General features: G+C 54.6%; 1 protein-coding gene across 2 annotated transcripts; it reads right to left on the bottom strand.

Annotated features, from left to right (window-relative positions):
* Positions 1 to 3,172: 3,172 nt before the first annotated feature.
* PLA2G15 (phospholipase A2 group XV) lies at positions 3,173 to 26,908 on the bottom strand. 2 transcript variants are annotated; one of them, XM_008967281.6, is made up of 7 exons: positions 26,529 to 26,908; positions 18,684 to 18,866; positions 14,792 to 14,948; positions 9,203 to 9,321; positions 8,860 to 8,958; positions 8,250 to 8,474; positions 3,173 to 5,085 (listed from the first exon to the last, which is right to left on the bottom strand). In XM_008967281.6, exons 2-7 carry the CDS (start codon positions 18,808 to 18,810, stop codon positions 4,574 to 4,576), a joined length of 1,239 nt encoding a protein of 412 aa, XP_008965529.1. In that variant the 5' UTR covers positions 18,811 to 18,866; positions 26,529 to 26,908; the 3' UTR covers positions 3,173 to 4,573. The 2 variants fall into 2 exon arrangements, with proteins under 2 accessions (XP_008965529.1, XP_034796407.1); XM_034940516.3 differs by lacking the exon at positions 26,529 to 26,908 and having other exon boundaries at positions 8,250 to 8,349; positions 18,684 to 18,937.
* Between the last annotated feature and the right edge of the window lie 458 nt (positions 26,909 to 27,366).

Below are 27,366 nucleotides of genomic sequence, written 5' to 3'. Positions count from 1 at the left end.
CTCCGAGGGCGTCCACACCGGACATTCCCGCGGGGAGCTCTCATCGGCCCCCGCACCCCGTTCCTATCTCGCACTTGACCTGGGCCCGACGCCCAGGGCGCCCCCTACAGCTCACACAGGGATCCAAACGGCCTCCGCCACTCGCAGTCTAGGAACCCCAGGAAGACACACACTCTGGGGACTTGTCCAAACACACGCACAGCTCAGACTCGTAGCCCTTGAGGCCCCCGCACCCACAAAGAAACTGCAGGCTCCCTTTGCCAACCCCAGGCCTCCCTGGGGCTCTGTCCTCATCTTCCCAAGAGGGCTGCCACCCCTCTTGGGGGAGCTGCACCTCCTGCCCCTTTCCCCTCCCTCTGTTTGCTCCTCCATCTTTCTCTCGAGTTCCTTTTCCTCTGGTGGCTCTGGGGCTCTCTGTCTAGAGCCTCCTGACCTCATGGGCACCTGAGCCCTCCTCCGAAATTTCCTGTCCACACCTCAAGCACTGACTTTCTCCAGGGCCCTGGAATCTTTTCCCCCAGCCTTATGACCACCAGTGCACGTCCTCTGGTTCCAGACCATACCCAAGACCCTGCTCCCTGCCACCCAGTGACAGGGACCCAGCCACAGATGGGTAGCACCTCAGACCCTTCCTCCCCACTCCTCCCACGGCCTATACCTCGTTTTCTTCTCTCCAGCCACAACGGCTTCCCAATCCCTATCTTGCTCCCCTTAACCCATCTCCACAGAGTAGGGGATGCTCCTAAAATACAGATTGCGATGACTTTGTATCTCCCCTGCCTAAAACCCTTCCATTCTCCTCTCTGCAGGCCTGGGATGACAATACTTGAGGAACCCTCGCTGGTGCTGCCCTCCTGCCCTCTGCTTGGAACCCCTCCCCTAAGTGTCAGTGAGTGGACGTATATATTTGGATCAATCGACTTGCACCCTTTGCCTCCCAGATCAGTTCCTCCGGCCTCCCTGGGTGAGCAGAAGGACAGCTCTGGACACTTGTGTCAGCACCCAGCCCACTTGTCCCTGCCACAGCTTCATATAAGGTATGCCGGCTCAGCCGGGCCTGGTGGCTCACGCCTGTAATCCTACAACTTTGGGAGGCTGAGGCAGGCAGATCACCTGAGGTCAGGAGTTCGAGACCAGCCTGACCAACATGGAGAAACCCCGTCTCTACTAAAAATACAAAATTAGCCGAGTGTGGTGGCACATGCCTGTAATCGCAGCTACTCAGGAGGCTGAGGCAGGAGAATCGCTTTAACCCAGGAGGCAGAGGTTGCAGTAAGCCGAGATCGCGCCATTGCACTCCAGCCTGGGCAATAAGAGCGAAAGTCCATCTCAAAAAAAAAAAAAAAAAAAACACCATATGCCAGCTCCCTCTGGCTTTGCAGTCTCACACCCAGTTACGTAGCCCATCAGCTGAAAGCCCCATGTACACCACACCCTGAATCAGATGTTCTCCAACACCATCAGTGTTCCTCAGGACCACCCTGCAGGATACATTTATTTGTAACCATTCTTTTCCTTTGCTTTTAGAGATCTTGCTGTTGCCCAGGCTGCAGTGCAATGGCTATTCACAGGTGTGATCATAGCTCACTGCAGCCTCGAACTCCTGGTTTCAAGCGATCTTCCTGCCTCAGCTTCCTACTTGGGACTACAGATTTATTTCATCTTTTTTTTTTTTTTTTTTTTTTGAGATGTATCTCGCTCTGTCTTGCTCAGGCTGGAGTGCAGTGGTGCCATCTTGGCTCACTGCAGCCTCCGCCTCCCAGGTTCCAGTGATTCTCCTGTCTCGGCCTCCAGAGTAGCTAGGACTACAAGGCATGTGCCACCACACCTGACTAATTTTGTATTTTTAGTAGATATGGGGTTTCACCATGTTGGCCAGGCTGGTCTTGAACTCCTGACCTCATGTGACCCACCCTCCTTGGCCTCCCAAAGTGCTGGGCTCACAGGCGTGAACCATGGTGCCCGGCCTATTTCACCTTTAGAGATAAAGTCTTGCCCAGGCTGGTCTCAAACTCCTGGGCTCAAGCGATCCTCCCACCTTAGCCTCCTGAGTAGGTGGAACTATAAGCGTGAGCCAATGCACCCAGATGTCCCCATTCTTTGGATGAGGAAACTGAGGGTCAGGAGGCTCCCCAGACAACTTGGCTGGAGCTAGTAGAGCTGAGATTTGAACCCTAGTATGCTGATCCTAAAGCCTCCTCTGATTCCATGCCCTTTCTCTCTGCAGCTATGAAACTGAGGGTGATGGTGAAGCTAAAATGGGTCAGGGATGAGTGGGGTGCCATGAGTAGGGGGGTGTCAGGGCCAAGCAGGGAGTCAGGTTGGGCAGGGCCTGGGGTGAAGTTCCCTTTCATGTTGTCATCCTTTTACTGAGGCCAGAGCTGCAGCTGGACCCCAGTATTTTTACCACAGGCATTTTTACCCCCACTCTGGGTCACCTCGTCCTTCCAGGTTTGGCTAACAGGTGGTTCAGTGAGAGGGTTCAGGGCGCCCTCTTGTGGCCCCTGGTGTATCAAAGTCTGGTGCCCCAGCTTGTGGGGCTGAGTTAAGACAGAACTGGGTACCGGCTGGGCTCTGGACTACAAAATTCAGGCTGGGACCCTATCCCCTATCCATGTTTCCCTGGCTCTGTCTCTGTTTCTGTCTTTGTCCATACCAGTCTCAGCCTAGTAGTCTCTTTTCCTCCCTTGATCTCTCTCATCTGTACCTCCCCAGGGGTACAGATGGCAGGCTGATGAGCTGAAGATGCAAAGAAGGGTGGCATCCTAAAAAGAACTCTAGGTTCAAAGGATGCTGACACTTGCAAGCTGAGGGAGGACAGAGGCTGGGAAGGAGGGTGTAGCCAGGGTGACCTGCAGGACTGTCCTTGCTCCCAGCTCCTGGGTGGCATGTGGGGCCTGCTGACCAGGCAGGAGCAGGGGGAGGACAGGACCCCATTTCCACAGGAATGTTTCAGGTTCTGGTTCTTAGTCCCAGGAAGGGAACTGGATTCCAGGAGAGAGGACAGGAGGATGAGGTCCACAGAAGGGCACAGGAACCATGCTTTGATGCTGAGACAACCTGTCAAGGCTCCTGTAAAGGCCCAGCCCCTAATTTCCTGCCTCTCTAGCCACCTTGTACCTCCACCACCTCCCTCCCCTCATGCTCAGAGCAGAATGTAGGCCAGGGCACCTTACAGCATCCAGAGTACTTTTATTGCCAGAATCCAGATACAGCCTGCTCAGAGCCCCATGTGGGGCCACTCAAGAACAAGGGGAGACAGATGCCAGGCATGTATGCAACAGAGAAAATCCAGCTGCACAGAAACCCTGTGGGAGAGCAGCTCAGTCCAGCCTGAAGGCGTCTTTGGGAACCCCACCTAGAGGCTGTACCCTTTTCTCGGCCTGTGGCCAGTCACCCACTTAGAGCCTACTGCCATGAAGGCAGCCCTGACTCTCCATGCCTGCTGCCACAGGGAGATCCATGGAGCACCCTGGGGCAGACAGAAAGCCCCTAGGGGGGCCTCAGGGGACCCCTGGCTCTCTCAGGGTCCCATTCAAGTTTCTGGGCTAGTCCCAGCACTAAGCTGGGTGCTGGCCAGGGTGGATAGGAGCCCCATCCTCAGTCCTGTGCTGACCCACTTGGTACTAGTGAGACCCTAGGGCAGGGTGGCAGTGTGATGGTGGGGTTAGCAAGAGGTGCGGCTCAGGGAAGCTGCGAGCAGCCTTGGCTGCTTCCTTGGATTCCCTTTCTCCATAGGTTCCCAGAAGGCCATGGCTCCAACCCCTGCTCTCATCCTTGGAACCACAGTCCCAGGGTGAAGGGAGGCAGCTTCAGTCCTGGGGCCAACAGCACATCTGAGGAAATCAGGGCCCCTGGAACACAGCCTGCGGGACTTGGGGCACATCTGCTGCCCAATCCAGAGCTTGAATGCTCCTGGTGGTAAGGGAGGTAGGAGTGGAGTGAAATGTCCCAGGGCCTGGGAACCATGAAGAATGCAACAAACTGCCCCTGCCTGCAGGAGCTACTAGGCTCACCCAGGAAGCCAGTCAGGCTGGCCACCAGCTAAGCCACAGGGAAGCCAGCAGCTCTAGCTACCCATGACCAGTGGCAGGCCTATCTGTGGCTGGTGTGTGGGAAGGGTCACCCAAGGGGCCAGGAGCCGATCCCTGGGACCTCTGAGTATAGGACCACAGCCCAGTAACATCCCTCATAGGAAGGCTGCGGGGCCAGGGCCCAGTAGGCAAGTATGAAAAGCCCACAGGAGTAGGGGGGACACATGGCCCCAGGCAGGGACTGGGACCAGGGCCCAGCCAGTCCACCCTGTGGAGCCAGTCCTGAGGTCACAGCAGTTCCACCATCAGCAGCATTCTTGCCATCCAGTGTCCCTTGAGTCTAGACTCTCATTTCTTCCTTCTTCACTGCCACAGAGAAAGGATAACAAACAGCACTTCCCCATGGCAGATGCTTCACAGTCCAAGACTCGGGGCCTTGAATGGTCAGTCACAAACTTTGCAAAACGCGTGGGCCATGACAGCCCCAGAGGCCAACAGCAGGTCCACGGCCGAGCCACAGGAGTCCTGTGGCACAGGAGTCAGGGCCCAAGGAGCACACGTTTCAGATAGGCCAGGGTGGTGGCGTTGGCCAGCATCTCGATGTGCTCGCTGCCTGGCAGCTCCTGCAGCAACACTTGGTGCTCCTGGTGGCTCTGCCAGGCCTGGCACTGCAGGGCACTCTTCAAGTTCACAGTACCATCGCCGTCACCAAAGCAGATTTTAGGGTCACGGTCAGGGAAGCTCTCATAGTAGAAGGAGTCTGGTGTGGGGACGCCAGTGCCATAGAGGCAGTGCAGCTGCACACCAGGTGGCATCGTGGCTTCCACCAGCCCTTCTGTGTCCTGCCGCATGAGCCAGCCATCTTCAAAGCCGATGTCCTGGAAGAACTTGCGGTAGTCCCGCAGTGTGTAGTTGATTGTGGGTGTCTGCACGAACACCTTCTCAGGTGACCATGTGTAGTTGTAGGGCAGCAGCCAGCTGGTGGAGACAGCTGACCGCTGCTGCTCCCGGATCTTCAGGGGCCCGATGACTGGGATCCGGTTGTTGTCTCCTGCAGGGAGAAGGCTCTGGTCAGTCTGTGCTTAGGAATGCCAGCTGGTTGGGCAGCATGTTCACCACCAGGCCCCTGCCAGACCCCAGCCAGGGGCCCAGTCCACAGTCCCGCATCTCTACCCGGTTATCATCATTGTAATCACTGTGACTCCCATCCCTGCCTTGGCTCTTTTTTTTTCTTTTTGAGACAGGGTCTCACTCTGTTGCCCAGGCTGGAGTATAATGGCATGATCACGGCTCACAGCAGCCTCAACCTCTCAGGCTCAACCAATCCTCCCGCCTCAGCCTTCGGAGTAGCTGGGACTACAGGTATGCGCCACCATGCCTCATGCCTGGCAAATTTTTCCTTTTTTTTTTTTTTTGAAGTAGGGTCTCATTCTGTCACCCAGGCTGGAGTGCAGTGGTACAGTCTTGGCTCACTACAACCTCCACCTCCTGGGTTCAAGTGATCCTCCTATGTCAGCCTCCTGCATAGCTGGAACTACAAGCACGTCCCACCACGCCTGGGCTAAAAATGTTTCCACTTTTTATACAGATGGGGTCTTGCTATGTTGCCCAGTTTGCTTGCCTGGGCTTTTATTGTTTCTCTTTATTTTTGCTACATCTGGGAACCACACATCCAAGCTATGTTTTGTTTCTTTTGCTTTCCTCACCAGGGAGTAAGGCGGCACATACCCACAGGGTGATTTATGATGCTTCCTTGCCTGTAAACTCTACCATCCTCCAAGTGCTGATCAGGCCTGTGGGCACTGACCTAGTCTAAAGTGAGTCAGCAGGTTGGCAACTTGGAGATGACATGTTCTGCTTTCCCTTTTATGACACTGAACTGTGTACCAGTTTTTCTTTTCCTAAGCTCAGGCCAGCGTTCAGCCAGCCGTGGCCTCATTCCACCCACTTGCATGTGCGCTGACCTGGGCAGCCAGGCGTGCTGGAGACAGGGCACGAGGGGAGGCTGCAGATGGAGGTGGAGTCCCTGTACACAGGAATGTGAACAACACAAACACCCGGCAGTCAGGGAGGCCTCCAGGAAGTAAAAGCTGCAACTTGGGAACAGGGGCCTCTGACCTGTTCAGGATCCATGGTCACCCATCACCCCACCCTGTATCTGAAAGCAGGGAGCCTCTCAGACTGACTGTAGGGCCTCAGCTCTGCCTGCTGTGGCCTGGCTGGGGGACCCCTGAGGCAAGGAAAGCCCCTAGGGGTGCACAGACTTCCACCTCCCCGCACCATACCCCCAGTCCTGGACTGCCAAGGCAGGACAGAACAGCTTCCCAGCCTTTGAAACAAAGCTCTAAGGGGACTCACAGAGAAACTCTGAAAGGGGCCGGGGCTACCTGTCTAAACTCAGGGTATGCCCACATCCGTCCCTCCAGGCCCAGGCTAGACCGAAGTGGTGGCTATAATGAGTCCTCACTAAATCTGAGTGTCTTCCAGCCAATTCAGAGTCACTGGGCCTGACCCAATCACAATGCCAGTAGACCAAGCAGGTCAAGCAGTGGCAGGCACTTGAGCTCATGAGATGCTTGGCACAGCCCTGGCTCATAGCTCCCAAAGTGAGGGTCCATAAGCCTCCCCCAAGTCCTAGCAGAGGGAGGAAAGCTCCCTTCTAGAGGAGGAAGCTCTACTCTACAGCTGCAGCTGGTGAGCTGCAACAGTCATGAAAAGACGGGGGAGGAGCCACAAAAGGGGTGGCTTTCCCAATTGCCAGGCAAGCAGGCCCAGCCAGATCTGCACCTGCTTCCTCCCTGTGTTGCCTACAGAGGCTCCGTGCTGCCCACAGATGGAGGCGCAACTCATAAATAAAAAACTGTAGTCTAGAGGCCAGGTGCAGTGGCTCATCCTTGTAATCCCAGAACTTTGGGAGGTCAAGGTGGGCAGATCATTTGAGGTCAGGAGTTCAAGACCAGCCTGACCAAAATGGTGAAACCCCATCTCTACTAAAAATACAAAAAAATCTGGCCGGGTGCGGTGGTTCATGCTTGTAATCCCAGCACTTTGGGAGGCTGAGGCAGGCAGATCCTCCTGACTTGAGGTCAGGAGTTAGAGACTAGCCCGGCCAACATAGTGAAACCCAGTCTCTACTAAAAATACAAAAATTAGCCGGGTGTGGTGGTACGCGCCTGTAGTCCCAGTTACCCAGGAGGCTGAGGCAGGAGAATCACTTGAACCTGGAAAGTGGAGGTTGCATGAACCAAAATCACGCTACTGCCCTCCAACCTGGATGGCAGAGTGAGAAAGACCCTGCCTCCAAAAAAAAAAAAAAAAAAAAAAAAATGCTCTAGCCTTCCTCCTCTGCGGTGAAGGTGGGGATGAAGAAGTAAGGATGGGGGTAAGAGGGAGGGATGGCCAGGCACAGTGGCTCACACTTGTAATCCCAGCACTTTGGGAGGCCGAAGCGAGTGGATCATCTGAGGTCAGGAGTTCAAGACCAGCCTGGCCAACATGATGAAACCTCATCTCTACTAAAACACAAAACTTAGCCAGGCATGGTGGCGGGCACCTGTAATCCCAGCTACTCAGGAGGCTGAGGCAGAATCGCTTGAACCCGGGAGGCAGAGGTTGCAGTGAGACAAGATTGCACCACTGCATTCCAGTCTGGGTGACAGAACCAGACTCTGTCTCAAAAAATAAAAATTAAAAAAAAAAGAGGGCTGACCCAAGAGAATAGTCATTGTGGAGACCAAAGCAACTCCATTTTGGATACTAATCCACCATGTTGGCTTCTGATTAACCCCAGATCCAGGAAGGCCACTGAGATTTCCACTTTATCTACTGTTTCTTGTGCACGTACTTACCATAAACCAAAACAGCCTCTGTGTTATCATCCTTCAATGTTCAACACATCGCATCGGAGTCGCCCTTTCCCTACAGAATATAAGCTCTGGGTCTGGGGGCTAATAGTGTGGGGATCCACCATCTTGTCTTGCCACCACCTGAGACACAGATGTGGCTTCTATTCGTATGTCCCTATTAAATGTTTTTCTCTGAGAAACTAGATTTGTCAGCCTCTTTCTTCTTTGGACTTTTAGGGGTAGATTTGCATAGACCCCACACACCGTGGGACAGACACGAGGCATGCTGGCCCAGGAGGACACTTCGGAAGGGAAGAGAGGGCAGAATTCCTGGCAACAGCCCCCCACGCTGGGCCAGGTAGGGTCTTACCTGAAGCCAGGACGCGCAGGGTCTTGGCCACGCCCCCCCAGGGCGCACCCAGTGACACGAAGGCCCGGATATACTTGTCCTTCCAGGCCTGCGGCTGCCGCTGCAGAAAGTAGAGCGTGTACATGTTGCCCATACTGTGGGCAACCAGCACCACGGGGCCCCCATACAGCTGGTACATCTCCTCGATCATCTCGCGGAGGGCCAGGAAGTAGGGCCCGTTTTCATCTGCAGGCCAGAGCCAGGCAGGGGTCAGGTGGGAAGGGTCCTGGAGCCGGAACCACTGAGCTTTTCTCAGGCCAGACACAAGACGAGAGGGGGAGGGGAGGGTGCTCACATTCAAACAGAGTGGTCTGGGTCCCCCCGCCTTCCATGAAGGGAGGAAGCCTTATATTTCTCCCCAGGGCTCACAGGCCCAGAGGTCCCAGGGTGGGAAATGGAGGACAGGATAAGACTGACCAAAGGTGGTGGCTGTGACCACTAGACTGGATGCCAGAGGCCCAGGGACAGGAGACAGCCAAGGACAAGGGGAGAGCCCAAGGCCTGTGGTGCCCATGATCACCTCACCCCTACCTCCCGAGACTTCAGGGAGGGAATGAGAGTGCCTGCTTACTTGGGGCTCGGCGCCAGTCATAGGGAGCCCCTCGGACATCCTCACCCCGTGTGTAGCCCCAGCCCACAAGGCTCTCCACCATGGTGTGGAAATAGGAACCTGTAGACAGAAATACAGAGGATAAGAAAAGATACAGCTAGTGCCGGCCACCTACACTATGCCCAGCATGGAGACTGTGACAGCTAGCAGGTCCCTGGAAGAATGCTACAGGGCTCTGTGCCCACGCTGATCAGAGACAGCTCACAGGCTGTCCCTACAAACCAGCAGAGTTCCTCCAGCTCCAGCTCCAGTCCGGCAGAACCCCCATCCCAGCTCCCGGAGGCCTTGAGTAAGGGCTACATACCCACGCTGCTTTTGCTGGGGTCCAGGAACTCCAGTGAGAAGGTCTTCCCAAAGCCAGGGACACGTACATCCACACCATCAGGAAACTGGGTGGCCCTGGATGTTTTGTTGTAAACCAGCCTGTTGTGAGAGGATATTGAGCCAGTGACCCGGAGGGGACACTGAGCTTGGTGTGTCCCAACAGTGCATCATGTCCTGAGTCATACTCCCTTCTCATGCCCAGGTTTGGTCAGATGGATAGGAGAGACCGAAAAGTAACCAAGCAGGTTGATAAAGCACAGATCACCTGTAATCCCAGCACTTAGGGAGGCTGAGGTGGGAGGATCACTTGAGGTCAGGAGTTTGAAACCAGCCTGGCCAATGTGGTGAAACCCCGTCTCTACTAAAAATACAAAAATTGCCCAGGTGCAGTGGCTCACGCCTGTTAATCCCAGCACTTTGGGAGGCTGAGGCTGGCAGGTCACCTGGGTGAGGAGTTTGAGACCAGCCTGACAAACATGGCGAAACCCCACCTCTACTAAAGATACAAAATCAGCCGGGTGTCGTGGCAGGCGACTGTAATCCCAGCTACTCAGGAGGCTGAGGCAGGAGAATCGCTTGAACCTGTGACGTGGAGGTTGTAGTGAGCTGAGATCACACCATTGCACTCCAGCCTGGGTGACAGAGCAAGACTCTGTCTCAAAAAAAAATAAAATAAAATAAATAAATAAATAAAAATAAAAAGCACAGATCAGAGTAATTACATCCAAATGAGGACCCCACCAAGGCATACTTACTCCAAACACTGACCCCAGAACCCCTGTCAAAGCAACATTCCCCTCTCCCCCGTGACCCTACTCTAGAATGAGGGTCTTGGACCTGGTTGGGAGAAGGAAGTACCAGTCCTGATTCTGCCGTGAACTTCACACTGGACCCCAAGAGGCAGTCTACCCTCTTTCAGCTTTCCATCGCTCCATCTCCTTGCATCCAGCTCCTGCCAGCCCAACGTATCCCAGGTGAAGGAGGTGGTGAGTGCAGTACACAACAGAACCAGACAGGGGCCGGGTGCAGTGGCTGACACCTGTAGTTCCAACAATTTGCAAGGCCAAGGTGGGAGGAATGCTTGAGGCCAGGAGTTCAAGGCCAGCCTGGGCAATACAGTGAGGCCTTGTTGCTACTAAAAATAAAAAATTAGCCAGGCATGGTGGTGCAGGCCTGTGGTCCCAGCTACTTGGAAGGCTGAGGCAGGAGGATGACTTGCACCTGGGATATTGAGGCTGCAGTGAGCCGTGATCATGCCACTGCACACCAGCCTGGGCAGCAAAGTAAGACCCTGTCTCAAAAAAAAAAACAAAAAAAACCCACACTAGGCCAGGCACAGGGGCTCACGCCTATAATCTCAGCACTTTGGAAGGCTGAGGCACGTGGATCACTTGAGGTTAGGAGTTCGAGACCAGCCTGGCCAACAGGGTGAAACCCCATCTCTACTAAAAACACAAAAATTAACCAGGCATGGTGACGTGTACCTGTAATCCCAGTTATCGGGAGTCTGAGGCAGGAGAAGTGCTTGAGCCTGGGAGGCAGAGGTGTAGTGAGCCGAGATTGCGCCACTGCACTCCAGCCTGGGCAATAAGAGCGAAACTCTGTCTCAAAAAAACAAACAAACAAACAAAAACAAACCCTAGAAAGGCACCATGCCTCAGGGCTGCTGTATGGGTGGGTAGGCAGGTAGGAGAAGGAGCAAGGCCCAGAGAAATGATGGGAGCTGGTGGGGAGAGACAGGAGGAAGGCCTTGTGTGGCCCCAGGTAGGTATAATTGGGTCCCACTTCCTCTGCGCATTGGACACAGCAGCCAGCCAACCTCCAAACACATCCTCCATGGAGGAAGGGAATGAACCATGCTCCTATGACCTCCCAGTACCCCAGGGCTGTATCAACTGTCAGACTCAGGGCTTGTGTATCAACACAAGGCTCAGGGCTTGCCCAGCAAATTCCTAAGCGCCATGACATAGGACATGGACCACCAGCTACTGACTTAAGATCCCTAACAGCCCTTTCTTACTTTTCTTTCTTCTTCTTTTTTGAGACAGGGTCTCACTCTGTTGCCCAGGCTGCAGCACAGTGAGGAGATCATAGCTCACTGTAGCCATAACCTCTTGGGCTCAAGTGATCCTCTTACCTCACCCTCCTGAACAGCTAGGCAGGCACCACCAGGTCTGGCTAATTTATTTATTTATTTGTTTATTTATTTTGTAGGGACAGGGCCACACTATGTGCTCATGCTGGTCTCAAACTCCTGGGCTCAAGCGATCCTCCTGCCTTAGCCTCCCAAAGTGCTGGGATTATAGGTGTGAGCCACCGCACCCAGCCTATTAGTTTTCTAGAACTGTGTAATAAATTACCACAGACTCAGCAGCTTCTAACACCACACACGTCATCTCATAGTTTCTGTAGCTGCAGTGCCAAACAGAACCAGACAGGACAGACCCCGCCTCAGGGCTCAGTACACAGCTGCTGCACCATCTCCTGTGGGAAGAGGGTTGTCAAGGCCTGAAGAAATGACAGGAACAGGGTGATGGGCCAGGGGAGACACCTTATACCAGGAGAAAAGCCTTGTGCCTCTGTGCGAGGCCGGGAACCTTGCTCTGGCCTCGCCACACACTGAAGAAGCAAATGTGCCCCCAAAACACAGGAATCTGGAGTTTCTGGTGGTCCTGAGTCCCACTTGCCCACTTAGATATCAGCCACTGAAGCTGACAGGATCCCCACAACTGACCCAGATAACAGGTCCTGGAGGCCCATTCTCTCCAGGGCAATTTGTAGATTATCCCAATGACCACACAGCAAAGTAGCTTGTTGCTACTAAAAATAAATTATCAAACAGCAAAATGCAGAAAACTGTTCTGGAAAGCCAAAGCAGTTCTGCGCTGGGTGAAAATCTAAACGGGTCAGAGAAGCAGTGAAGGCAGACAGGCCCCTCTTGGTATCAGCTGGCACCTCCAACTGGCAGCACCTGAGGCTGTGTCCCCAGTATAAAAATAGAAATGCACATCAACAGCCCAGAAATAACCCCGGTCACACAACACACAGAGGAGGAAGGAGTCATCAAAACGGGCATCACAAACAGCCGGCAGGCCAGGGCACCTGGAGGAGCAGCTAGCGGGTCTCTGGGAAAAAACTTTTTTTTTTTTTTTTTTTTTTTTGAGACAGTCTCGCTCTGTCACCCAGGCTAGAGTGTAGTGCCCCGATCTCTGCTCACTGCAACCTCTGCCTCCCAGGTTCAAGTGATTCTCCTGTCTCAGCCTCCCGAGTAGCTGGGATCACGGGCGTGTGCCACCACGCCCAGCTAATTTTTGTATTTTTGTATTTTCTTTTTTTTTTTTTTTTTTTTTGAGATGGAGTCTTGTACTGTCACCTGGGCTGGAGTACAATGGCACGATCTCAGCTCACTGCAACTTCCACCACCCGGGTTCAAGCGTTTCTCCTGCCTCAGCCTCCTGACTAGCTGGGATTACAGGCGTGAGCCACCATGCCCGGCCTTAATTTTTGCATTTTTAGTAGAGACAGGGTTTCACTGTGTTGGCCGGGCTAGTCTCGAACTCCTGACCTCATGATCTGCCCACCTCAGCCTCCCAAAGTGCTGGGATTACAGGCATGAGCCACCGCACCCGACCAGGAAAAACTTTTAATTTGGGAGACTCCATTCAGCTCAAACATTTATCGGGCGCCAACTGTGTTTCTGGTTCTACTGCTATAAGGATAAAACAGACACACACTCCCTCCCTTCACGGAACTCAGCCTGGGAGGGAACCTCAGCTCAACGCCACACATTCTGGGTTTGAATTCTGATTCTACCACTTATTAGCTGAGTGAGCACAGTCGATTTTGTAACCTCATTGAGCCTCCAGATTTTGCAGTTGTAAAGCAGGTTTAAAAACCACCTGTTGGCAAGTAACACTGGTGAAAAAGAAAACAGCACCTATTTCAAAATGGGGTTGCTGTAAGACTAACTGAAAGAAAGTATATAAAATGTACAGTGCCTGTGCAATTTGGGGAAACATGCCTGCAGACAAATTCGGGCACGTGATGATGTTTAGAGGAAGCAAGCATGGGGCCTGGGAGGAGAGGCAAACTGCTCTGGGGAGTCAAAAGGGACATGTCACAAAGGGACCAGGGTCAAGTTTTTGTTGTTTTGAGACAGGGTCTTGCTCTGCCACCCAGGCTGGGTACAGTGGTCTGCTCACAGCAACCTCTGCTTCCCTGGCTCAAGCAATTCTCCTGCCTCAGCCCCCTAAGTAGCTGGGACTACAGGTGCATGCCACCATGCCCAGCTAATTTTTTTGTATTTTTGGTAGAGATGGGGTTTCACCAAGTTGCCCAGGCTGGTCTTCAACTCCTGAGCTCAGGTGATCTGACTGCCTCAGCCTCCCAAAGTGATGGGATTATAGCAGAGCCACCGTGCCTGGCCTAGGGTCATGTTTTAAAGAGTGAATGGGGCTGGGCGTGGTGGCTTACGCCTGTAATCCCAGCACTTTGGGAGGCTGAGGCAGGCGGATCACAAGGTCAGTAGATGGAGACCATCCTGGCTAACACGGTGAAACCCTGTCTCTACTAAAAAATACAAAAAATTAGCCGGGCACTGTGGCGGGCGCCTGTGGTCCCAGCTACTCGGGAGGCTGAGGCAGAAGAATGGCGTGAACCCGGGAGGCAGAGCTTGCAGTGAGCCGAGATAGCGCCACTGCACCCAGCCTGGGCGACAGAGCAAGACTCTGTCTCAAAAAATACAAGTTAAAAAAAAAAAAAGAGTTGTGAGCCGAGATCGCGCCATTGCACTCCAGCCTGGGCAATAAGAGCAAAACTCCGTCTCCAAAAAAAAAAAAAAAAAAAAGTGAATGGAAGCCATTTATCAGGCAAAGGGTATAGAAATAGATTCCAGGCCAAAAGAACAGCAGGTACAAAGACATGGCATGTCCCAAGAAGAATAAGCAGCTGGAGAGGTAGGGGAGGCCGAGGCACAGACAAGGAAAGGGGTGGGGGCCATGCCAAGGCTCTGAATAGGGGCTGGGACACAGAAATTTTGTGTAGGCAGGCGTGGTGGCTCATGCCTGTAATCCCAGCACTTTGGGAGTCCAACGTGGGCAGAACACTTGAGCTCAGGAGTTCAAGACCAGCATGGCCAACATGGTGAAACACCATCTCCACTAAAAATACAAAAAATTAGCCAGGCATGGTGGCGGGCACCTGTAATCCCAGCTACTTGGGAGGCTGAGGCACAAGAATCGCTTGAACCTGGGAGACGGAGGTTGCAGTGAGCTGAGATGGCGCCAGCCTGAGTGACACAGCAAGACTCCATCCCAAAATAAAAGAAAAAAAAAATTGTGTGTAGGCATGAGAGGCCAGGGCTGGAGAGTAGAGGAACAAGGGCAGCAGGAAGGGAAAGTTAGTTCTGCCTGGGAGTGCAGAGGTGGTGCCAACCAGACCAGACCAGACCGAGGACCTGGGGAAGGAGAGAGGTCAGTGACCTCGAGATGAGGATAGAAGGAACAGACTCTGGAGGCCTCTCAGGCACTGTTGGTGAGCAGCACCCCCCTCTGTGTGCCCCAGCCCCCACCTGATATTGTCAATCCAGCAGTCAATGATGACAGGCAGCAGCAGTTCCAGGTTCAGCCAGATTGTGAAGTAGCTTTCGGTCTTCTTGGAGCAGAGGTAGTGCACCACTGTCGGCTTGTCCAGCTTGGCTTCCAGTTGGTTACCCAAATCACCAGGGACTGCAGGGGGCACAGGACATGTGTGAGCCCTCAGCCCGGCAGGTTCAAGACTCCCAAGAACTTTGATGTCTGCAGCAGACCCCCTGAAGAGCCACAGATAATATGGCAGACCTGTGCAGTTCCACATCTCAAATTAAAGCACAGTGCTGGTGGCAGGAAATTCAGAGAGCAGGGACCTTGACCCAAAGGCCAGGGAACCATCTTTGTGCAGAAAAGCTGCTACTGCTGTGTGGTGCAGAGATGCCTGTGGGGGGCTTGGGAGAGGCCTGACATGTTTGGGGAAGGGCCCTAACATTGTCTCCAACTCCAGATAAAGTAAGTCTCCTGGATTTTCACTGGAACATCCTCCTGGGCCATTCAGATTATTGGAAGGGGGTTCAGGGTGAAGTCACTCCCCACACTAGGCCTCAGTTTCCGTATCTGTTAAATGAGATCTTGATCTGAATCACCCCCAGCAAACACAGACACACCTCTACACATGGTTTCTATGGTTAATGGACCCCGATGGGAGCTCTGCCTGGGAGGAGGGGCTTGGAGACCCCTTTGCATTCCAGAACCTCCAAAGTTTGGCCAAGGCCCTGTCATTAGATATATACCTTCGAGGCAGGGCGCAGGGGCTCATGCCTGTAATCCCAGCACTTTGGGAGGCCGAGGTGAGTGGATCACTTGCGGTCAGGAGTTCAAGACCAGCTTGGCCAATGTGGTGAAAGCCCATCTCTACTAAAAATACAAAAAATTACCTTGGTGTGGTGGCACACACCTGTAATCCCAGCTACTCAGGAGGCTAAGACAGGAGAATTGCTTGAACTCGGGAGGCAGAGGTTGCAGTGAGCCAAAATCGTGCCATTGCCCTCCAGCCTGGGTGACAGAGCAAGACCCGGTCTCAAAAAAAAAAAAAGATATATACCCTGGAGGCTTGAACCCAAAAGTCTTCCACCCATAGCTATCCCAGGCTACATAGAAGACAGGGCCCTGTTCGCCCTGAGAGAGGAAGAAGGAAACAGAACAGAGCCCTGGGCCACTCAGCTAAAATTCAACCAGACAAAGTATGCAGGACAGGCTGGTGGGAGGGAAATGAACAGAAACACAGCTGAGAGAAACTTACATTGGCACCCGCCAGCCTACCAAGGGCCCAGGCCTTACTAAAGGCCAGAGTCCAGTAAGGTGCCAGAGAGCAGATCATCTGGAGGGCCCTAGCATGGCTGGGAGCCCGTATTGGAAACAGCCACCCTGAACCAGCACCATTATCACCACAGTCCAGGCCCTAGGGTGACTTCTCTCCATCCCAGCCATCCTATTCAGTGTACTCAGAACTCTGGGGCCCTGGTGACACCCAAATCCCTCCCCACTGCGTCAAAGCCCTTCACAGTCTCGTTACTCCCATTGACCTTTCGGGCCTCACCTGCCCCCACATGCCATGCTCTCGCCACTTCCCAAACACATCCCCGTTTAGGGTCCATGATCATTGAGTGAAAAACCAGCACTTGGCTCTCCTGGACATTCACTGGGAACTGACCGTAAATCCACCCTGAACAGGGTGTGCCCTCCCTGGGCACCATCCCAGTGTCTTCAGGGTGCCATGAGAGGCAGGGGCGGCACATGCCTTCACCTCCCTTCATGGTATGGGTGCAGAGGGAAGGAGTCCCTGTCATGACAGCCTCTGGATGACATGCCTGTGGACTGGGCAGGGCAGGGCAGAGACCCTGGTCACTGTCTCTACCAAAGGGGAAATGGTAAAAGAGGAAGTCACCAGATCTGCTTTGCTCAGATGCTCCTTACCCTGGTCAGGCTGTGTGGCCCCTAAAAATAGCAGTGGCCACTTCCTGAGCCCATCTGCGCCTGGAACTAGGAAAAGAGCCATCCACATGCCTTTCACCTCAAGTAACACTGGGAGGGGACAGCCTTACTATTTCCACTTAACAGATGGGGAGACTGAGGCTGCAAGAGGTGGAAATGGCCTTGCCTATGGTCCCTTCCCCTTGCCCAGGGTCTTCTGTATCACATCGCTGGTCTCTCTTTCCTCCACCACCATTTCAGGATCCACCCGTAGAGGATTCTGATCTTCTGACAGTCAAGGTCAGATCCCTGCTCTGTGCCCAGGAGCTGCTTATCCAACTGCCCACCGTGAGGTCTCCCAGGGCTAAGGCCAGCAGCCTCACTCCCTGAGAAGCTGGGCATGTTAGGACTCCTGCTGCTCTGTGATTCTGGGTGGGGTCTGAGGCTCTTCTGCTGTGACCAAGGATAAACAGACTGACTGAATTGATGAGTGCGGTTAGCATCAATCCAGGCAAAATGGCTGTGTGCCATTTTGTGTGCCACAGACCACATGCTTCCTAATGCCACGCCCCTCAGACTTAGAACTCTGCAGGCCAACCCAGGACTCCCTGAGGCCCTCAAGATAAAGTTCAGATGACCCAACCAGTCACAAGTCCTGTGCAGTCCACTCCTCCTGTGACTCGATCCCAGGCAGCCTGAGATGCTCACGTCTCTCCCCGACCCATTACTCTCTCCTGGCCTTAGCTCCAGCTATATACTCCAGGAAGCCTTACTTGACACCCACCCATCCAGGCTGGGTTGGTGGATTCTCTGTGCTTGCCCCACACAGACTTCCTCTCTGGGGATCACTGTTATTCCTATCCTGCAAGCTTTGGGGAGGCAGGGCCAAGTCTGCCCAAATCCCATGGTGAACCTGGGCCTAGTATCCCCCTGGAGCTTTTCCTGGCTAGGAACTCCTGGTGGGGCCTGCCTGGCACCACCCTACCTGCCAACTCTACCCTTCTGTGATTTGCATCGTCCCCATTTAAAGTACTCTCAGCAGAAAGAGCATGGAGATCATGCTGCACTAGACTCCACGTGTAATTCATGCCTCAGATGCCTCTGCTTTCAGGAATCCTGGCTGGCCACGGACACACCAACTCTGGATGGGAGTGACGGCCTCAATGAGGCACCCAAGGCCCCCCAGACAGAGGTCTCATCCCTGCCCATCCCTGCAAGGAAATACAGTGGCCGTTGTAGAGTTGCCAGGGTTGTGATCAAGGAGCGGGGTGGGCAGGGGAGGTCACCGAGCCTCCACATAGTCTAGTCCAAGCATGTGTGGCAGGGTAAGAGTACAAGCATGTTGCCTGACACAGGTTCATGGCCATTGTCCCAACCCTTTCCCCTGACTTCAGTTGTCTTCAGTTTCCCTTAGGCCTTTTCCCTCAGGCAATGCCACACATCTGATAAGTTGTGGGAGTTGGTGGCCAGCTAGGACAGCAATCCTTTCCCTAAGGAGGTTCCTTTCAGCAATGCCTTCTGGCATATGTGGCATTGGAGGGGTCGAGGGTGACAGCCTCCTAGCCAGGCCCAGGTCGATGCAGAAGTCAACTCAGGAGCCACTCTACACACCCCCACCATCCCTCAGGAGTGGGGCTGAAGTACCTGTCTTTCCAGCTTAAAAATGGGATAAGGGGAGGCAAGGCTTGGGAATGATGCGGACAGGTGGAACTATGAATAACCAGATGGTAACTCTCCCACTCACCCCCATTTTCTACCAGGACAGGAGGTGGGGAGCTGACCACACCCGCGCCCAGCATGGCGGGAGGTGAGCCGGCAGATCTAGATCACCTAAGTGACAAGACAGATACCAATACGCTCCCCCATTTCGTGACTGGAACAGAAGCAGACCAGGAAGGCAGCCCCGCCCGCGGCCCGTCCCGCCCGACCGACAGATCCACCACGAGACCCGTGCCTCACCCAGCACCACTGGGGGGTGACGTCCGGCCAGGAGCGCTGGGTCCGCGAGCAGCATTAGCAGCAGCAAGAGGAACAGGAGGCCATCCGGGAGCAGCCCCACACGGTAGGGGCGGAGGTGGAGGCCCATGGTGTACGACGGTCGCCGCAGGTCCGGGATGCAGGTTCAGCTCTCTGGGCTCTCGCCTAGGCGGGGGCGGTGGCGACGCGCTTAACCCCGCCGCCCGCATCCCCCGCATCCCCCCGGCCAATCAGGGCCCGCCTCCCGCAAATGGCTGGCCAATAGGGACTCGCCGCCATATACGCCCCTCCCAGTCGGAGGTCGCCGCCCCGCCCTTGCCCAACCCCCTGCTTCCTGGACCACGCTGAGCGCCGAGCGCATCGATGGATCGAGGTATCGCCTGGCTCCGGGCTGTCAGTCGCCCACCCGGGAACCCAGCTCGCCGCTGCTGTACCCCGCCCAGCCCTGGGTACCCGAAATCCACGCTGCGCAGCTCTCACTTGGCGACCCCCTGACCTGGAGGATCTGGAACGGACAAGACCGGGAGAGGATAAGGGGTGCAGCGCTCGCCGCTGCTGAGCGACCCCGGTTAAAGCAAGAAGAGAGGAAGTGAGTCCCGGACAGTTCTTGGGCCTCAGGTGACCAGGAGCTGACCAGGACCTTTGTGCAGCCCCCACACCAATTCTTAGCACACCCTGCCCCGAGGGCACCTGGGTTCGGCCAGTCAGCCCCTGTAACTCTGCCCCGGGGTTACAGATGCGGGGGGAACCGGGAGAGGCCAGGTCAGCACGTTCAGTTCCCAAGAGAGGGGTTAATCTGTTCGTTTTAGGGGCGCAGAGTGCAGCGTCACCCCGCCAGTCCGGGCAGTTCGGGCGCGGCGTTGGGAGTGGGCTTGAGTCTCGACCCTGCGCCATGGGCCATCTGCAAGTTCCCCTGCAGAGCAGGAGAGGCATCGGGGGCTCGTGATCCCCCTCCACTCTCGCAAACCTGGGGAACCAGAGAGGACATGGACTCCCTGCGCCAGGAAGCAGGGGCGAACAGAGTGGGCAAAGACCTGACAGCTGGTTATATGCCAGCACCATAGGTCACTGTGGGATAGAGGGACGAGAGTATTTGGGAAATAGAGGTCTTGATCCTCCACACACCCACCCCTTCGAAGGGGCAGCTGCACCCTGGTCATCCCACCTGGTCCCAAGAAATTTGTCCTGCCCCTTCCTTCCTTCTTCTTGGTAAGCAGCTGACCTGGCTATGAAGCCACTATCTTGCCCTGCCCTTCTCGAGTTCTTATAGTGAAACATGTTGGTGACTGGGCTACCACCACCCTCCCTCTTTCTTTTTTCTTTTTCTTTTTCTTTTTTTTTTTTTTTTTTTTGAGACAGAGTTTCGCTCTTGTTGCCCAGGCTGGAGTGCAATGGTGCAATCTTGGCTCACCGTAACCTCCGTCTCCCGGGTTCAAGCAATTCTCCTGCCTCAGCCTCCCGAGTAGCTGGGATTGCAGGCATGCGCCACCACCCTGGCTAATTTTGTATTTTTAGTAGAGACTGGGTTTCTCCATGTTAGTCAGGCTGGTCTTGAACTCCCAACCTCAGGTGATCCACCTGCCTCGGCCTCCCAAAGTGCTGGGATTACAGGCGTGAGCTACTGCGCCCGGCCCCTTTTTCTTTTCTTTCCTTTTTTTTTGAGAAAGGGTCTCTCTGTCACCCAAGTGCAGTGGCGCAATCACGGCTCACTGCATCCTTGACCTCTCAGGCTCAAGCAATCCTTCCCACCTCAGCCTCCTGAGTAGCTGGGACTACAAGTGTACACCCCCAAGCTGAGCTAGTTTTTTATTTTTTGTAGAGTTGGGGTCTCACTATGTTGCCCAGGCCAGTCTTGAACTCCTGGCCTTAAGTGATCCACCTGCCTCAGCCTCCCAAAGTGCTGAGATTACAGATGTGTGCCACTGTGACCAGCCCCACCCTCTCTTAAGGTCCAGCCATCTCCTGCTAAGGCCCTGGCTCAGAACTCCCACTCCCAAAGCCCCTGCCTCCCCCACCTTCACCCGTGACCCAACAGAAGATCAGTGAAGACCCATCTGGTGAAAACCCAGCGTGGGAGACCATAGAGACTCTTCTGCAGGCCTAGGGACGGGCAGAAGTCCAGTCAAAGGTTATGTGGAGGAAGGGAAGGATCAAGAGGTGCTGGGCCACCTTGGACTCTGGCCACAGTCTAAATGTCTTGCCAGCCCAGCAGCATCCGGTGACCATGGGCCCCTGGAAGGGTAGCCCTGTCCTCAAGAGGGGTTCCTTGGTGCTTCAACCCCACAGGCCCTGCATGTGTTAGGAACCACAGCCATTAGGGGCAGGATGGCAAGGCCTGGTCAGCAATGACCCATGCTGGCACTGTGGAGAAGGGTCAGAAAGTGAGGGTCCTCCCTTTTCACAATGACTCTGCCATCCACCTGATCCCCCAGGCTGCAGACTTGGCATCATCCTGAGCTCTGGATGCTTCCATGCTTCTCAGAACCACAACTCAGGTGGTCATAAGGGCTTGCCAGCTCTACACTCCCCAAACCACACTACCCTATTCCCACAACAGCCTCGTCACTGATGTCCCAATGCACGCCCTCGTTCCTGTGGGTCGTTCTCCACATGCCAGGCTGACACCATTTTTTTTTTTTTTTTTTTTGAGACAGAGTTTTGCTCTGTCACCCAGGCTGGAGAGCAGTGGCGTGATCCCGGCTCACTGCAACCTCTGCCTCCTGGGTTCAAGCGATTCTCCTGCCTCAGCCTCCTGAATAGCTGGGATTACAGGCACCCGCCACCACGCCCAGCTAATTTTTGTATTTTTTAGTAGAGACGGGATTTCGCCATGTTGGCCAGGCTGGTCTTGAACTCCTGACCTCAGGTGATCCGCCCACCTAGGTCTCCCAAAGTGCTGGGATTACAGGTATGAGCCATCACATCCGGCCCCGATTTTTTTTTTTTTATCTTGCTCAAATTGTATGGTTTGCCCTACAAACCATAAATTCTCATTAGATGGGTTTTATTTAATCCTATATATCGGAACTTACTTTGCAATCTGACTCTGGCATAACATTAGGTGACAAGAAAGTCAAAATATTCCAAAACAATGTTTCTTTGCCATACTTTGAAATGGTCCTGCAAAACTGTCCTTTGTGGAGGAAATTTTGCATCTGTAAAGAATCTCTATTAACATAGCTAGATTTTCTTCCAGGCCCTCCCAAACCTGAAGAGATTAAGAGTTTAGCACCTTTCACAGGTCTGAATAGGGCCGGGCGCAGTGGTTCACGCCTGTAATCCCAACACTTTGGGAGGCCGAGGTGGGTGGATCCCCTGAGGTCAGGAGTTTGAGACTAGCCTAGCCAATAAGGCGAAACCCATCTCTATAAAAATAGAAAAATTAGCTGGCCGTGGTGGCGGGCACATGTAGTCCCAGCTACTCGGGAGGCTGAGGCAGGAGAATCACTTGAACCTGGGAGGCGGAGGTTGCAGTGAGCCAAGATCATGTCACTGCACTCCAGCCTGGGAGACAGAGCAAGACTCCATCCAAAAAAAGCGTCCAGGCCGGGCATGGTGGCTCACACCTGTAATCCCAGCACTTTGGGAGGCCGAGGCGGGCGGATCATGAGGTCAGGAGATCGAGACCATCCTGGCTAACACAATGAAACCCTGTCTCCACTAAAAATACGAAAAATTAGCCAGGCATGGTGGCAGGTGCCTGTAGTCCCAGCTACTCGGGAGGCTGAGGCAGGAGAATGGCGTGAACCTGGGAGGCGGAGCTTGCAGCGAGCCGAGATCGCGCCACTGCATGCTAGCCTGGGTGACAGAACGAGACTCTTGTCTCAAAAAAAAAAGTGTCCAACTATTTTACAGAGTTTGACTCTTTTCATCAACAGAATAAATCCAGAGACTGAGGAGCCAGTCTAGTTGTGCTATCTTCCTTGGGTGAGCACACAGCCAACACCCTTCGCCCCTCCTGCTACCTGGCCCTTTGCACTCCCTCTCACTGGCCTAAGCTCCAAGCTCCCCTACCTGAACTAGGTGGATCCCGGGCTTGAGGCAACCAAACTAAGCTCAGGGCTTTTGGGCTGATTTGGTGGCCAGAGCTGAGTCCATTTAGAGGCCGGTGGAATCTCCCTAAAGCTCATGGCTCAGCAGTCCCCCATTCCTCTGCAGCCAGTCTCCCTGCAGCCCCGAGATGCCTAACACTGATCCAGCCACAACAGAACCCTGGAGGCAAAGGGCCCAGAACAGAGATCATGCCACTGCACTCCAGCCTGGGTGACAGAGGGAAACTCCGTTTCAATAAAATTTTAAAAAATAAAATATAAAATAAAAGGCCGGGCATGGTGGCTCACACCTGTAATCCTAGCACTTTGGGAGGCCGAGGTGGGCATATTGCCTGCGCAATGTGGCGAAACCCTGTCTCTACTAAAAATACAAAAAATTAGCCAGGCGTGGTGGTGTGGGCCTGTAATCTCAGCTACTTAGGAGGCTGAGGCACAAGAATCACTTGAACCTGGGAGGTGGAGGTTGCAGTGAGCCGAGATTGTGCCATTGCACTCCAGCCTGGGTGACAGAATGAGACTCTGTCTCAAAAATAAATAAAAATAAAATAAGCCGGGCGTGGTGGCTCACGCCTGTAATCCCAGCACTTTGGGAGGCAGAGGCGGGCGGATCACGAGGTCAGGAGTTCGAGACCAGGCTGACCAACATGGTGAAACCCTATCTGTACTAGAAATACAAAAATTAGCTAGGCGTGGTGTTGCGTGCCTGTAATCCCACTACTCAGGAGGCTGAGGCAGGAGAATCGCTTGAACCCGGGAGGCGGAGGTTGCAGAGAGCCAAAATCGTGCCACTGCACTCCAGCCTGGGCGACAGAGCAAGACTCTGTCTCAAAAAAATTAAAATAAAATAAAACAAAATAAAATAGGCCAGGCGCAGTGGCTCACGCCTCTAATCCCTGCACTTTGGGAGGCCGAGGCAGGCAGATCACTTGAGGTCAGGAGTTTGAGATCTGCCTGGCTAACATGGTGAAACCCCGTCTCTACTAAAAATACAAAAATTAGCCGGGCGTGGTGGCGAGCACTTGTAATCCCAGCTACTCAGGAGGCTGAGGCAGGAGAACGGCTTGAACCCGGGAGGCGGAAGTTGCAGTGGGCCGAAATCGCGCCATTGCACTCCAGCCTGGGAGACGAGACCAAAACTCCGTCTCAAAATAAAATTAAAATAAAATAAAATAAAAACAAAGCCAAAGGGTATTGGCCTGATGGGGGCATCTAGGGGACCCCCTTTTCACCACTGTACTGGTGCTTTGCTCGACCTCGGGCGCACGCCCCTGCCCCCCTGGTTCTGGCAACGGAGTCAGCGCGCCCTCTGGCGGGTGCTCGGCAGCCACTCCGCACAGGTGCGGGGATCCCAACCCGGGAGGTGGGGCCCAACGCGCTGGCTAGTGGGGTGGCCCGGGACATAAGGAGGGTCGCTGAGAGCGGGGACGGGTCTGGGCAGGCGAGTGTGGATCTCCGCGGTGATCCCCAGCGTCGAATCCTCTTCCACTGCGAGATCTTTCTTGGTAGCGAAGGGAAGGAGGGAGGGCGTTTTCGCACCACTCCTAGACGCCCTGGAGGTTCCAGGAGACCCGCCACGCTTCCCGCCTCCCACCCTGTATCTGCCCGGGCTTTCATGTCCCCGAAGCAACAGCGCCGGCTGCCTTTAGGAGTGCAGCCCAGGCAGGCCTGAGGGCCAAGGTGAGGGTAAAATTTCGCGAGTATGAGGCCCACGGAACCCAGTTCTTTCTTCCAAATATCTGGCACGCGGTTTTGAGAAAGGCGGCTGACCTCAGGCGGCCTGGGCCGCCGGGGCCTTGCTTACCTCTCTGCCGTACCAATCTCCTATTCATTAATTCATGAACCCCAGGGGAGCGAGGAGTCGGGTGGGGGTGGGGGACAATTTTTAGAGAAGTACAGAAATCTCAAACTACAGAAGGGACCCCTGCGGAAGGTAGAAAATCTGGAGGAAGGCCGGGAGCGGTGGCTCATGCCTGTAATCCCAACACTTTGGGAGGCCGAGGCGGGCGGATCACGAGGTCAGGAGTTCGAGACCAGCCTGTTCAATATGGGGAAATCCCATCTTTATTAAAAATACAAAAATTAACCCGGCATGGTGGCGCGCGCCTGTAGTCCCAGCTACTCGGGAGGCTGAGGCAGAGGCAGAGGAATCGCATCAACCCAGGAGGCGGAGGTTGCAGTGAGCCGGGATCATGCCATTGCACTCCAGCCTGGGGGACAGAGCGAGACTCTGTCTCAAAAAAAAAAAAAAAAAAAAAAAAAAAAATTCTGGAGGAAGAGCTGGAGCCCTAGATAGAGAAGGGGCAGGGCTGGAGAGGAGGAAAGGGCACAGATGAGACCCTACTGCAAAGGCCTGTGTCTTACCATTGCTGAAATACCCTGTGGCAGAAGAAGCTAGCCTTAGACAACAGTTCATTCATTCAGTGACAGGCGTTGGGGGTAAGCCTCTATCTTCGAGGATAGGATGATGGAGCGGGGAGACAATACACGATTAATAAATCGTGTTATAAGTTGGTTAAGTTGGGGGGTTGGGGGGCAGAAAGCAATGAGGGTCGGTTGGGGTCAGGAGTGTGGGTTGTTTAGTAATAATGGGGTGATCTGGAAGGACTCATCTGAAGATGAGTAAGGGATCTCAGCAAAACAGGACCCCATCCTCCTGCCCAGTATTTAAACGAATTTGGTTTTTAAAGAAGAATCCAAGGGTTGGAGCTGAGTGCACGGTAGCTCATGCCTATAATTCTAGCCCTTCGGGAGGCCGAGGTGGGCGGAGTTCGAGACCAGCCTGGTCAACATGGCGAGACCCCGTCTCTGCAAAAAATACAAAAATTAGCCAGGCGTGGTGGCTCACACCCGTAATCCCAGCACTGGGAGGCCGAGGCGGGTGGATCACCTGAGGTCAGGAGTTCGAGACCATCCAGCCTGATCAACATGGTGAAACCCCGTCTCTACTAAAAAAATACAGGCGTGGTGGTGCACGCCTGTAATCCCAGCTACTTGGGAGGCTGAGGCAGGAGAATCGCTTGAACCCAGGAGGCGGAGGTTGCAGTAAGCCGAGATCGCGCCATTGCACTCCAGTCTGGGCAACAAGAGCAAAACTCCGTCTCAAAGAAAAGAATAATAAAAATTAAAAAAATAAAATAAAATAAAAAGAATCTAAGTTGCAGGAGTTGTCTTGCTATGGGGGCAGCCGGATGGGCATCCGGGGTAGTTTAGGGGAGCCGCACTGTGCTACCAACCCGTGCCTCAGGTTCACGACCCAGCGGCGACTTGGACACGCATAAGCGCGTCTTCCGTGGGAAAGCGCTCAGGACTGCCAGAGACGCCACAATGGAGCAGTCACCTCGCGAAGGTGGCTTCCGGGAAGAGCGGGCGTCGAGACTCAGGCTGAAGAGGAAAAAGGGCCTAGAGGCTGCACAGATGAGGTCGCCAGGAAGGGCGAGAAGGAGACCGAGTAGCGCCCAGACCTCCGGGCGGGGACGCTGTGACCCTGTGCTGTAAGAGTGGAACCCAGACAGGAGCCAAGGAGGAAGCGACGTGCTTCTGTGGAGCTTCAGGAATGCGGCGGTTAGGGCCACTGGTTTAGGGGAGTTGGCTGGAAGGGCGTGGCCGGAGGAAGGGCCGCCTCCACCAGGCGCAGGCGCGCTACCGGGCGGGAGGGGGAGGAGCGTTACTCGCGGTTGCGCCCCGCCCCGCGAACAAATATTTGACATTCCAGGCTTATCGGGAGGAGGGGCCCGAGGAGCAACGTTCTCCCTTCCCCCGCGCCTGATTCGCTTACCGCTTCCGGGGGAGGAGACGCATGGGCCAGTGCCCGGGTGGGCGGTCCGGAGATGGACAGCCGCGCACCAAGGCCCGCCTCCGCCTGTAGGGAAAGTAAAGTGCTACTCGCTCGAACCCGCCGGGCGAAGGAAGCACTTCCCATGCTCTCCCTGTCGCCGTGTCCGGGCGCGAGTCATTTCCGTCCCGGGCGCCTGTTTCTTTAGCTGCCAAATGGAGCTACGCTGAGCTCTCTCCCCCGGGCCTCGCCCCTTTCCCGGGCATGAGTTCTGCTGATGCGCCCGGGTGCCCCGCTCTCTCCATTGTCCAGGGGCCGGGCCGCAGCACCCTCCTTGTCCGAAAGCGCGTGGTGCGGCTCCCGTCTCAGTCTCGAGTCGGGCTAGGCACTCAGTTCCCGCCACGCTGGAGCCCCCTCCTTCCTGCTGGATTATTCAGTTTCTCAGTCACTTATTCAGTTTCTCAGTCACCTCCCTGGGAGAGTTTGGGAAAGTAAGGAACGGCCGGGAAACGCGCCATAAAGGAGCCTCAACAAGCTCCACTGGGCAAAGGGAGGAATGGGAGCCCCAAATGTGGGGCTGTCAATTGGGTTGTAGGTGCGGGATGGAAAAGGGAGGATCTGCAGCCCGCATGCGCGCACACACGCTCAACGCTAGCCCCCCATCGGCCAGAGCGCTCGCAATCTCCAGGCAGCTTCTCCACCGTCCAGAAAGGGACGAAAGCAGGCAGGCCCCCACACGTGGGGTAGGAGTGAGGCTCCAGGCCCGTTCTACCCCTCTCAGCCTCGTCTAGGGTGCAGCTCTCTGGGATTTGGGGGGTTCCTTTCCCCAGCATTGAGGCCT

Source organism: Pan paniscus, chromosome 18 (assembly GCF_029289425.2).
Source record: "Pan paniscus chromosome 18, NHGRI_mPanPan1-v2.0_pri, whole genome shotgun sequence".
NCBI classification, from domain to species: Eukaryota; Metazoa; Chordata; class Mammalia; order Primates; family Hominidae; genus Pan; species Pan paniscus.
This window is presented reverse-complemented; position numbering and strand designations above follow the sequence as displayed.